The 13,266-nt window shown below is 37.4% G+C and overlaps 1 protein-coding gene across 10 annotated transcripts in view; it reads right to left on the bottom strand.

Moving 5' to 3' along the window:
• The window catches only part of UTRN (utrophin), a 594,041-nt gene that overhangs the window by 323,755 nt on the left and 257,020 nt on the right, over positions 1 to 13,266 (bottom strand). For all 10 annotated transcript variants that reach the window (XM_073022551.1, XM_073022550.1, XM_073022552.1 and 7 more), the window contains 3 exons: positions 10,211 to 10,286; positions 4,163 to 4,377; positions 1,967 to 2,084 (listed from right to left, as the gene is read on the bottom strand). In XM_073022551.1, coding sequence (XP_072878652.1) covers positions 1,967 to 2,084; positions 4,163 to 4,377; positions 10,211 to 10,286 — 409 coding nt within the window. The remainder of the gene's footprint in view (positions 1 to 1,966; positions 2,085 to 4,162; positions 4,378 to 10,210; positions 10,287 to 13,266) is intronic.

Here is a 13,266-nt window from a genome sequence, read left to right as displayed (position 1 = left end):
CTTAAGGTTGTTCAGAAGACCTTAAGTAATACTTACGTGATATCATTCTTTAAAACTTGCTCAGTGAGACAATCTGTTTTATGATGTCGTAGCTGTTTAAATAAATTGCTTAAGTTTTAAACTTAAGAGAGGACAAAACTATCATAATGTTCCATCAGTTAAAAAGTTACATAAAGTACTTATGACCAATTCTATTACTAATAGAATCCTTTAACATTAAATGAAACCAAAGACATCAAGCGAGAGTAAATATCACAGGTTTGTCATAAAAAGTAAGTAAATTGCCCCATTCACTGTGTGTTAAGCCCTAAAACCAGGTTACTATTGGTAGCAGGACATTCCCACTGAGAAGAGTTTTTCATATAATGAGGAGTGATGAAGGCTATAGAACGTCTACACACACAGAAATATTTATATAGAGAGAGAAAATAGAGTGTGTACATTAAATAGAAAAGGGAAGATATTTAGGAGAAGGAAAGTCTTGTAAAAACGAATACACAAACAAACAAACACCTGAAAGAAGTTTTGGACAAAAAGAGAGGTGATAAAAAAAAAAAAAAAAAATCAAGATGATAGAAAAAGCAAACTGGAAATGGTTTTGTCAATAGTTTGGTATCACTAGAGCAGAGGAGCTCCCCTGTGATGTGAGGGAAACTGGCTCACTCCAAAGTTCCATAATAGGCACAATCCATCCATTCACAAAAAGAGAAAAGAAGGAAAACAATGTATTTAGTAAAAATAAGCCAACACTTTCATACACTAAAAGTTCTTTTCTAATGTATCTCCTATAATACCCTTGTTGCTACCATGATTTTTTTTGAAATCAAAACATACTTTTTACAGGAAGAGTAGCTGACTTCCTTCCCTTGAGAAAGATTAGGCTTTATCCTTCCAGTTTATATTTTGCCACAAGCATTTATTGGGTAGTTAATTTGTATTGGGAACTGTGAAAGGCCCGAGGGGCAGAAAGATGGATATTCACAATCTATGGAAGGGAGAGAGAATTAAACTAGTTGTGAGATCTATAATAAAGCTATGGGGGGAAAGGCCATAGAAGGAACTAAAAATAGAAATTAACATTCACCAGGGACCAGAAGAGGAGGGAAAGACATCACAAAGGGGGTGACATTTTAGCTGCTGCGTAGAATTTCACCTGGGAAGAAAAGGCCAAGAGAAAAAAAAAAAAAAAATGTGAATAAAGGTAAGAAGACCAGGAAATGTCAGGATATTTTAAGGAATAACAGCATAACTACAGGCTGGGCTGAGGGCTGAAGTGAAAGAAGGGGTAGTGGCAGCAGACTGTGACAATCCCTAGATGTGACTCTTGAGAATTTAGACTTCGTTTGCTATTGGTAGTACATTTCCACTAAGAAGGGTTTGTAGAAGCTAGATGCTTCTGAGCTAGAATGCAAACCCCAAGCAAGAATCTTTGTTTGCTATTGTTTTGTATGTTTATTTTTTGTTGTTGTTTTCTCTCATTTTTAACTAAAGTATCCCCAAATTAATGTCAGTCACATAAGCACATAGTAGTTGTTCAATAAGTATTTGTGAACTGAATTTTGGGTTGAGTTAAAATACATAGTAAGACCTGATTTTAGAGAATGCAGTATAATGAGAGAAAGGATTTGCATTCTTGTGAGTTTCTCTGACTTTTTTTTATACCTCTAAAAGAAAGCCTAAGTTAAGAGAAGAAAACCCAACGTGTAAGTAATTACTTAAGAGTCGTGATCTTAATAATTAAGGGCTTCATAAGGTCATTGTAACAATGTTCACAAAAGATAAAAACAAGGGAAAGCTACGTTTCTGTATAAATAAAGAGTAACAAATATTAAACACTATTACTCTAAGTTGAATAATCTTTGAAAATGTGTGGGGGGTTTTTTGTGTGTGTGTGTGTATGTGTGTGTGTGTCACCATTTGCAGGGAAAGTGGATGATGATACATAACTTTAAAAAAAAAAACTTACATTTTTCTGTAATTGCTGTTCTCACATCGGAACTGGAAGCTTTATTTTTCAAATTCTGTGCCAATGTAAAAACATAATCGAGCTGAGGATGGCGCTGTTCTAAGTCAGCCTTTGTAATCTGTTAAGTAGAAATGATTATTCGGATAGGTTAATAAGCCATATGAGAAGAATAATAAGCAAAACAGATGTGCTGACATCAAAGTTGTCATTATTTTCCTTCTCTCCGGCACAGTGAGGCATCAGCAACATGGCAGAAAATGAGTGCATGATTTAAAGTCAAAGATCCTGCATTCAAATCTCAGTTCTTCCATTTAGCACCTGAGTCACCAGAAAAGGACCTTTACCTCTCTGTGTTTTTGTTTTCACATAAAAGAAATAATAAAATACTGACACCTCAAGTACATCCAGTCTGAGGACATTAAATAAAGAAAATCCCTTCAAAAGCTGAAAAATGCCCTGAAACCATTAGCAGTTAGTGCTGCTGCTGATGCCTTGCATATGTGTTCTGTGTCAGATATGAACACAAACTAATGTCGTAGGGTTGGGGATGACATAGAAAAGTGCTAAGAGGAATAACTATAAATTAAATCCTCTTAGACATGAAAAACTGCTGCTGTAGGTGGTTTGTCTCTCAGTGATGATAAATATGGGAGAAATGGCAACAACATCAGGAAAATCATGTGTTTTCAGTACAGAACTAATAACAGTCAAAGAGACTAAAAAACAATTTACAAAAAATACAAATAGTGGCAAATGACTTTTTCCCAGTCCTTCCTCTTTACAAATTCACCAATTTTGTAGATTTCAGCTACTCTTCTGGTGTCAAATGATTGCTCACATCTTTCAATCCTAAATCCCAGGGCACATGAATGTTGATCACTTACTTTCTTCTAAATGGCATAAGGACTCCTCACCACAACACATCTGAAACTAAATCACTCAAACTCTCATTCACACTCCATGTCTTCTATTCCTTATTTCCACTAATTGCAACAGCATCATCTTAATCATTTCAGAAAGGGCTCTTTGCCTTGATTTAAGCATTTCTTGCCTCCAATCCATCCTAGTCTTCTACTAAAGCAGAGCATTGCTATCATGAGTTTCTAGCCATAATTTTAAAAAAGAAAAAAAAATGAGAAGAAAATACTTACCAATTTCTTACAGACTAAAAATCCAAAAGGCTTTGCACAGCCTGCAGACTCCTTCACAAAGGGAACTTGAACTGCTTTTCCTGCCTTGCTTCACACTATATTTTTTAATTGCACAAATGTTGGCCCTACTGTCCTTCGTGCCTCCTGTACCACATGACTTTATTCACTCTGTTCCCTATACCAGGAATGTCATCACTTTATCTTAGATACCAAAACCCCACACAGTTTGCTTTCCATCACTGGAGAAGGGATCCCCTTCCTCATCCTGGCTCCCCCAACAGGTTGCTTGTACTTGTCCTGAGGCTTTTATTAGACTCTTGCCTTGCCACAGTAATTTGTCAACTCAAATGTACTCAGTGCCTCTGCCTCGGTATGGGCTTATTTGTAATGTGGGGATAGAAACAGTACCTACCTCACAAGATTATTACATAACTGAATGAGATAACATGTATAAAATACTTAGAAAAATGACCAGCACACATGAAGCACTTAATAAAAGTTAACAATAGCTGTTATTATTATTTTATTGTCGATTCCTAATTTCTACCAAATTCTTGTCAGTATCCTTGTACTACTTGCAACCCAGAACTTAGCACACACTAAATAGGGAAAAATAATTTTACAAATTAATATTAGATGGTACATGTATAGTAATAAAAGTATAGGAGATACTGACTTCTCAAATCAGAAAATAATCTCATTATGAAATATATGTTGCAAAGGCACTTTAGGAGATTATCCTACATCACACAATAGGCATGAAATGTTAACACCAGCTTATGTTTATACTAATGTGCCTAGCTTTATGGTATCAGTTTTAGATTTTAAAAATGCACTGGGTCTTTAGTTTAAGTCATATCACAACAGTATAAATGCAAGAAAGGTTCTATGCTTTGTAGTTAGCCCTGGATGGTTGTTTGACAGATACAGAATTTTTTAAACCTCATTCTCTCATAGTTTAGAATAAACAAAAGGGATTCAAACAGATCTAGTCTACTTCTGGGTTGTGGTGTTTCCATGACAAGCCTTTACCCTATGCACCTACTTTCATTCGGGAAACGGTCTTATTGATCTCTTCTACATCCCCGACAGTGACAATGTTGGACTTCAGCATCTGGTCGATTAATACCAGCCAGTCGGCTAGTTCTGTTATAGTTTTATCAAGATCAGCAGGAATTGAAATTTCTGAAGTACGATGAGACTGAACAGGAATATCTGACGCAGATGATACTAGCACCACCTTTTGGACACTAGGATGAGCTGAAATAAAAAACGTAGCAAAAGAGAAATCAATCAACAGGATGTTTTAATTATGGTGGTGTCACGGTGCATATGTATGTGTATTTAAATAAAATTTAGTTTAAGTGAAAAAACTCTAAGAGGTTATTTTTTCATACTGAAATGGCTATGGCATTACCTGTAATATCCGCATGTCTTTGGTAGCTATCAAGCCAACGAAACAGTTTTGCAACATTCTACAACGTAATCAACACTGACACTGAGAAAAACTAAAAATACAAATGTGGGAGAATTGGAAGTATTATTTTATTTTGGCAAGATGATTTTAATTATAAAGCCAACTTATTCAAAATTTTTATTCTTTTTTCATTTAACTTTATAATGTGAGCATATTTTATTCTTATTAAACACAATTGTGAATACCTATGTAATAACCTATACCCATGTTCACTTTTATTTAACCCTTTGATATTTAGATTGCTCCTGAAATTTTATTTTAATTTTAAAAAAACTTGGAAGGAATATCTTTTTGTGTAGAGTATGTGGCACATTTCTGATCCCTATCTTAGTATAAATTTCCCAAGTAGAATTACTGAGTCAGGAAATACAAAAAAAGTATGTATTTAATATCCATTGCCACATTGATGGGTTTTGATAAAATAAGTAGTTGAATTAGTAACTAAAACCATCTGTAACTGACTTCAGGTATGATATATTAGATGAGGCTTAAATAATTTTCTAAAATGTACAGCCAATCTGTAAATTCAGCACAATCCTAATAAAAATCCCAACAGGGTTGAGTGTAACTTAACAAAATCATTAATTGAAATTTCTGGTTATAAAATTAATATAAAAGAGAAAACGACAAAAAACAGTCAATTTTATTATTATTATTTTTTTTGGTAGAGGAATATGCCCTTCCCAGATACTAAGTTATATTATTTAGCTAATAATTATTAACTCAGTATATTATGGACTGAGACATTTAAAGAGACCAACAGAAGAGAAGAGTCACAGTGTGTAGGTGGCAGAGAAATCTGACCTTGGCAGAGACTGAATTACAGACCAATGAAGAAGAATTTACTGCTCAATAAAGTGGTGACTCACGGCTGCAGCAGGGAAAAGACGGGACTGATTGTAACCTCACATGCACCATAGAAAAATTCATTCTTAGTGGATTAAGGACCCAAATATGAAAAACAAAATTGTTAGTTAAAAATATGGAATATTTTTATTACTTCAGAGGACTGAAGTAGCTCTCAAACAAAACACAAAGAAGGGAAGCTATTAATAAACCATTAATGGTTAAGAATTCCAAAGAGCACCATAAGTAAAGATTTTAAAAGCCTTTGAAACAAGAAAGGAGATGGTATTTGCAATGCACATTCCACACAAAGAGCTGATAACCAAAATACTTTTTCTAAAACTTAAAAAATCGTCTAAAGACAATCCACAAAAGAGGAAATTTAAAAGGCAATAAACATAAAAATGTGAAATAAATGTTCGACCTCATCTATAACTGAGATAGTACAAATTAAAAGGAAATACCCTATATCCAATGACCACCATCAGCAAAGTGACATCTGAGAAGCTCCAGGTTTCTAGAGACCCTTCCAAGGGTCAAGATGCCTACACTATTACCATCAGCATATTATTTGCCTTTTTAGGCTCATTCTCTCCCAAGTGTACAGTGTGTTTTATCTAAGTCTACATAACATGTGATATCACAAGAGACCAAATGCAGAAGCAGAAATAAGAATACAGGTGTGTTCTATTAAGCTGGACATTTAAGAGATTTCAAAAAATATAAAACTGTAGCTTTTCCAGGTTTTTGTTTGTTTTAGAAAATAGTTGGTTTTTTGTTTGTTTGTTTGTTTTTTCTTTGAGATAGGGGCTCACTCTGTCACCCAGGCTGGGATGCAGAGGCATGAAAACAGCTCACTGCAGCCTCAACCTCCTGGGTTCAAGTGATTCTCCCACTGCTGCCTCCTGAGTAGTTGGAACTATAGGTCTGCATCACCAAGCCTGGCTAATTTTTTTTTTAAATTTTTTGTAGAAACAGGGTCTCCCTATGTTACCCAGGCTGGTCTCAAACTCCTGGGCTGAAGTGATCCTCCTGCCTCAGCCTCCCAAACTCCTGGGATTATAGACATGATCCCCTGTGCCCAGCATCTTATACTAATATGTTACAAAACATGCTATTTTTGTTAACATATAAAACCTTTATTATTATTATTAAAGAACTTAATAAATGAATTAATGGAAATGTTTTCTAGTTAGGTAAATATTGATAGATATCACTCACAAAAACAAAAGCTCTTTGAGAGTCCTCAATAATTTTTACAAGCGTAAAGGGGTCCTGAGAACAAAGTGTTGAGGTGCTGGTAATGTTGTAGAACAATAAGAACCCATCACACACAGCCAGTGTCAGTGTAAACTGGGTCAAGTAATCTAGACAGCACCCTAATGGCACTACTGAAGTAGAAGGCACCCATACGCTATAACCCAGTGATTCCGTCAATAGATACATACCCTACAGAACAACTCACACATCCTTCTGCCCAATCTTCACTTTTAACTTTTTTTTGTAGTTAAAAAAATTTATTGTTTTAATTCACCAAATACCTATCAAGAACCTATTATGTGTAAGGTACTATTCTAGATGCTGCAAGGCATGGGAGTGTGCAAGACAAAGTTCGGGCTGAAGTGCAATGGTGTGATCTCGGCTCACTGCAACCTCCATCTCCTGGGTTCAAGTGATTCTCCAGCCTCAGCCTCCCGAGTAGCTGGGATTACAGGCACCCGCCACCAGCTAATTTTTGTATTTTTAGTAGAAACAGACTTTCACCATATTGGCCAGGCTGGTCTTGAACTCCTGACCTCAGGTGATCCACCCGCCTCAGCCTCCCAAAGCGCTGGGATTACAGGCGTGAGCCACCACGCCCGGCCAGAGCTTGCATTCTATAGCGAAAATGGATGTGTATCATGAAGTAAAATCAACACAAGAAGACAAAGAGAGACAGGGTGTATCTGAGATATTGTGGGTATAAAAGGGCTATCCTAGAAAGGGATATTTGAAGAAGAACTAAAGGAAGTGAGTATGTGAAACATGAAAATATCTGAGAGAAGAACATTTGGGGAAGACAAGAAGAATGGCAAGCACAAAGACCAGAAATGCATATGTTCCTGGCATGTTTGAAACAGCAAGAAGACCAGCGTATTTGAAACCGAATGAACAGAGGGAAAAGTAATAAGAAATGTGATTAGAGAGACAGGCAGATATGCATGGTGTTCTGGACCAAGACCAGACTTTGGAACTCATTTATGTGGATGGAAGTGATTAAAAGACTGTGATCAAAGAAGCAACACAATCAAACTTATGTTTAGAAAGCATCACTCTATCTGTTATCAGAGGAATAGGTCATGGAGAAGCACTGAGGCAAGAATAGAATCAGGATTATGGTTAGGGGTATATTCCAACAATCTAGATAGAAAGATGAGGGTGTTCAAGACCATGGAAGTAGGTAGAATGGAACATGGAAATGATACTACTTGCTGATGGCTTGAATATTAATTCCAGAGAAGGGTTGAGGTTGACTCCAAGTTTATTGGCCTAAGGACTGGGTGAATCATCTACAGTTAAAAAAAAAAAAAAAATTGTCTACAGTTCTGGGACTGGTAAGCATAGGTACAGAACAGAATTTACAGGATTGTAGTATATCCAATGTTATGTAATATTGTACATCAGTTTAAATGAGTAAACTAGAACTACATGCATCAAAAGGTATGGCAATAAGGATGATCCAGTAGAGTATTAGATAAAGAGGATATGTAAGCAGCCCAAAGAAGATGGGATCCTATGCATAAGTGGAGGAGTTTGTCTTAGAAAGGAAAAGAGATAATAACCCTTTCTCTGAACAGGAAGGAAGTATGTAGAGTGTATGAGTACAGCTTCAGGTAGCTTGATGGATTCTCTGGTGGGAAAATGAAAAAGATTTTATCTGGGAAAAAAAAAAGTTTTTGTTTCTTCCTTTAAAAATGAGATGAGGTCATTAGTTGAGAAATGAGTACCAAGGAGTACTCAGAAGAAAGTATGGTAGGACTGTCTCTTAGTGCTGAGTGCTTATTTGAGATAGATAGTCATAGCTCTGAAATGAGTACAGTCAGCAAGGTGTTGGCAAGGATGAACCTCAAAAACATTATGCTAAGTGAAAGAAGCATCGTACGATTCCATTTATATGAAATATCCAGAATAGATAAATCCATGGAGACAGAATGCAGATTGGTAGTTGCCAGGGGCTGGGAGTAGGAGGGAATGAGAAGAAACTGCTTAATGAGTAAGAGGTTTTACTTTGGAGTGATAGAAATATTTTGGAACTAGATAGAAATAGTGGTTGTACAACATTTTGAATGCATTAAATGTCACTAAATTGTTCACTTTAAAATGGTTAATTTTATTTTCTAAATATAATGTTAAAAAGAAGAAGGAACTGCATTAAAACACTGTATTGGAGGAGAGAGACATACTAAGATTAGCTTCAGGTCTCAGGCCCGTCCCAAGAACAAATAACTTGTTAAAAATGAGCCATCCACCTAATGGAAGTTGTAGCTTCACTGTTAGCTTTTTATACTTCTAAATATGTATTCAGATTTTCCCTGCTCTTTTACCATAATGAAGTTTTAAAAAGAAAGATAACCCATGACGATTTTACAAAATGCATCAAATTCGTTCTCTATGATTATGGAGTTGAGCTTGTATTTGCAAAGCAGCAGTACCCAAATGTCAACTCAAGTGTTCTGAATATTAATCAAGAAACTTGATCAGGCCCCCAGGTATTTTTTGTGCAAATTTCCAGAAAGACAAGTAATAAAGAACGCAAACATGGCCCTCAATTAGCTTGCAATCTCAAAAAATGAAAAAAAGAAAATCTTGTCTCTCATCACTTTTTCCAAACTTGAGGGGAAGGAGGAGGAGAAGAAGAAAAGAAAAATAAGAGGAATAAGAGAAATAAACAGGACTGGAAAAAAAAAAAGAGGCGGAAGAGGTAGAGGTGGAGGGAAGAGGTAGAAAGCAGAAGGTGGACATGGAAGTCAAGGAGGAGGAGAAGGAGGAGGGAGAAGAAAAAAAGCAGGGAGGAGCAATAAAAAGAATCAGCAGAAGCAGCTGGCAGGGTGTGAGTGGACAGTTAGTCACATTTGGGGTTTTGACATGTGACTCAACAGAGGAAGAGCACGGCATGATTGTTCAAAAAATCTACAAGGCAGTGGCGACAGTGGCTATGGGGCAGCAGCCTGCAATCTAATCTGGATAAAGAGAGAAGGAAATAGTGGAAAACATTCTTCTTTCTCCACATCCAAGTGAGTAGTATTTGTCTCCTAGCATGGAGAATGCTTCTAAATCCCCATCTCCCACCTGCCTCCCAGGATATCTAAGCCTTTTGTTCTCAGTCACAATCAAGGTCTAATTACATATCCTAACCAAGCTCACATTAACACAGCAAGTTATAGCTGATTTCCTGCAAAGTTGCATGGACCCAGAAAACTAGTCCCCAGTTTTTGCACCTAGCCTCTCATCTTCCCTTCAGCAGGACCTGTGGATGCCCAGGTAGCCCTGGAGTCCAGAGAAAGGCCAGCCTTATCTACCGTGAGAACAAATGCCTTGCCCATACTGGGCAGCCAAATTTGTCTTGGGTTTAAGACGATGTTTTCTTCAAATCATTGAAAGTAGACTAAATAAAGAAAATGGCACAATGTGACTAAATAAGTCTTTCTAATTCATATATGAGGCTCATATCACAAAATTTTACTTTATTGATTTTTTAAAAAATTTTGTTAAAGATAAACTATATCTTACCAGCAATCCTTGTCTGTGAAACAGAACTGGGCTCCTGGATGCACTCCTTCAGGGTGGTAGGCACTTCTCTGCAAATCTACCATATCAGGACAAACAGAAAGAGAAAAATACTATATAAATAAAGATGACTGTAGTTCAAAAGAGGAGGTGTTATTCTGAATGGCAGCTCTGCCACTCTTCTTCCCCTAACCACCTAAACTTCTGGCTCTACATTCACTCTCCACTGCAATCTTGTTTGAGCCCCTAACTCCGCTGACATTGCTATCAAAAACACCAACCAGTCCTTAGCTGTCCTGACCCATGTGTACCAGTTAATGCTGTCCACTCCCCCTCCCTGGAATTCTGTTATCACTCTGCAATTCTAGCTGTCCTCCTGCCTCTCTGGCTGGCTCTCCTCAATTTCCTTCACCAGCTCCTTTTCCTCTGCCCATCCATCAAATACCAGTATCCTCCAGGGTAGGTGTGTTGCTCTTCTAGCCCTTCACCCTGGGCTCTCCCTGAGTCCTGGTTTCCAAAGGTTTCAGGAATCAAATGGAGTTTTGAGAGGTTATTTTGAGAGGCTAAAGACTGCCCAAAACATATCTTCAGTCCAGCCCTTTCTGTGAACTAGATATTCAGACATGTCCAAATCTGAATTCCTTTTCCCTGTCTTCCCTGATACCCATTTCATAAACTCCTCTGAAGATTCTAATTTTTCTGTATCAATTCTTAGGATCACTCCATCTATCTCTGTAGTAAAGCTATAGCAATGTTTCAAAAATATGACTTTCCTCTGCTTAAAACCCATCAATAGCTGCCCACTACCCTCAAAGTGGTAGACTGTTTGCAACACGGAGCTCAAATTCCTTGTGATGCACAGTGAGTCCTCCAGGCTCTCATCTCTGAGAACATCCCTCAGCCTTTCATTCTACATTGAGCTACTTCCTGGACCTATATATACACTGTGCTCATTCTCTATTTCTTCTAGACACTTTCATTTGCCACTTCTCTCTACATTCCCCTTTCCCTCATTCTTCATCCGACCAATTCTTATTCATCCTTCATAAATTAACTGGAATGTGATCTTTTCAACAAAACCCTCCACAGCTACCCCTCCAAGCCAGGCAGGTGCTCCACCTTTATGTGCCTATCAGTACCTGGATATTAGAATTGCTTGTCTACTGGTCTCATCCATGATAAGCTCCTTGAGTTAGAAGGAATGCCGTGCTCTTTAATGCATTCCCATCTCTTAAAATGATACCTGGCAGAAAGTGAGACTCCAATAAAAACCTATTGAGTGAATGAATGAGTGTATGAATGAATGAAATATCCCATGTTAGAATTAACCAAAGTATGTTTGTTGAGATTTTCTGCACAATGAGCATTCTTGGCTCCAGACATTCAAAATTCACCAAAGTGAATTATATTAAAATCTACATGAAATCCTGCAATAACAAAAGCACTAGCTTTGTCTGACATAGTGGACCCAAATTAACCACTGTTCTCTTTTCTGCAGAATACCCACTGATACCCTTCGTGTTAAATAAATATGTGTGCTTTGACTGAATATGGACAGCCTTTCTGGCAAGGGACACAAGACCTAATATGCCTGGAAAGGAATGTAGGGGAGAGAGAGCTGTGGATATTGTAGGAGAGATCAGATGATGCCAGGCCATGAGAAGTCTTATAAGCCAAAAATGCATTTTGGCTTTGACCCTGAGCAAGAGAAAACCATTGGTGGACTTTGCTCAGAGAAGTCACTTGATCTGAACTGTGTTTTAACCAATCATATTGACGGCTTTGTCTAGCACAGAATAACAAAGGGCAAAGGAAGAAGCAGGGGAGATCAGTGGGGCAGACTTTGTAGTCACCAAGGCAAGACATAATGGGAGGCTTGAAACAAGTTAGTGGCAATGGGGGTCATGAGAAGCAGTCAAATGTATGATGTTTTTTGACCTAAGAAGAGTTGAAAGAATTGTAGTGGAAACATCTATGTGCCATCTGACATCTACAACTGTCAAACCTCTGCTACGTTTGCCTTATCATATGTAGCCATCTGGCTAGCCAATAAACTCCATCCAGTAGATATGCACTTTCAAGAAAAAGCTGATAATGGTGACTGAGGTATAGTTTTTGGTTTGGGGGTTTTCTTCGCTTCTTTTTGTGATAGAATTCATATACCATAGGATTGACTCCAATGTTTCTGACTTAAGTAATAATAAGGATGAAACTTCCATTGACTAAGGTGGGAGATGTACATGAAGGCACAGAAGGGAGAAGGATATCAAGAGCTCGATTGTGTATGTTAGTTTGAGGTGCCTACTAGACATTTAAGGAGAGATATTGAGCAGGTAGTTGTATATGCAAGTCTAGAGTATGGAGAAAGGTCCAGACCAGAGATACACATGTGTGAATCACAGTGACTCAACAGGCAGTGAGACCAGATCAATAAAGCACCTGCATCATTAGCTATAGGATAATGGCTACCATTTAAAGAGGATGAGAGAGAAAATGACTGATATGGAGTCCATCCAAACCAAGGACAGAGATATATCCATTTAATGTCCTATATAGACCTCATACTCTGATATGGTATGTACTAGGTCTAACAACAAAAAAAAAATCTATGATTTTATCTACTTTTAACAGTTCAATGGCAAAAAAATAATAATAATGGTAGGAGGGAAAAATATCTTAGCTGTATTTGTAGTCATATGCCATTACATTTCACTGGAACCTAGTAAATATATATTTAATGAATAAAATCATTGAAAATAAACATACATGTGTGAAAAGTCATGTGCGAAATCAGGATGCTATTTTCTTTTTTGTTTGTTTGTTTGTTTGTTTGTTTGTTTTATGAGACAGGGTCTCCCTGTCTCACCCAGGCTGGGGTCCAGTGGAGTGACTGCAGCTCACTGCAACCTCCACCTCCCAGGTATAGGCAATTCTCGTGCCTCAGCCTCCCAAGTAGCTGTGATTACAGGCATGTGCCACCATGCCTGGCAAATTTTTGTATTTTTAGTAGAGATGGGGTTTCACTCTACTCTACTAAAGTAGAGTGTTGGCCAGGCTGG

The sequence above is a fragment of the Chlorocebus sabaeus genome, chromosome 13 (genome assembly GCF_047675955.1).
Source record: "Chlorocebus sabaeus isolate Y175 chromosome 13, mChlSab1.0.hap1, whole genome shotgun sequence".
NCBI lineage: Eukaryota > Metazoa > Chordata > Mammalia > Primates > Cercopithecidae > Chlorocebus > Chlorocebus sabaeus.
The sequence above is the reverse complement of the archived record's forward strand: the minus strand, read 5'-3'. Positions and strand labels throughout refer to the sequence as shown.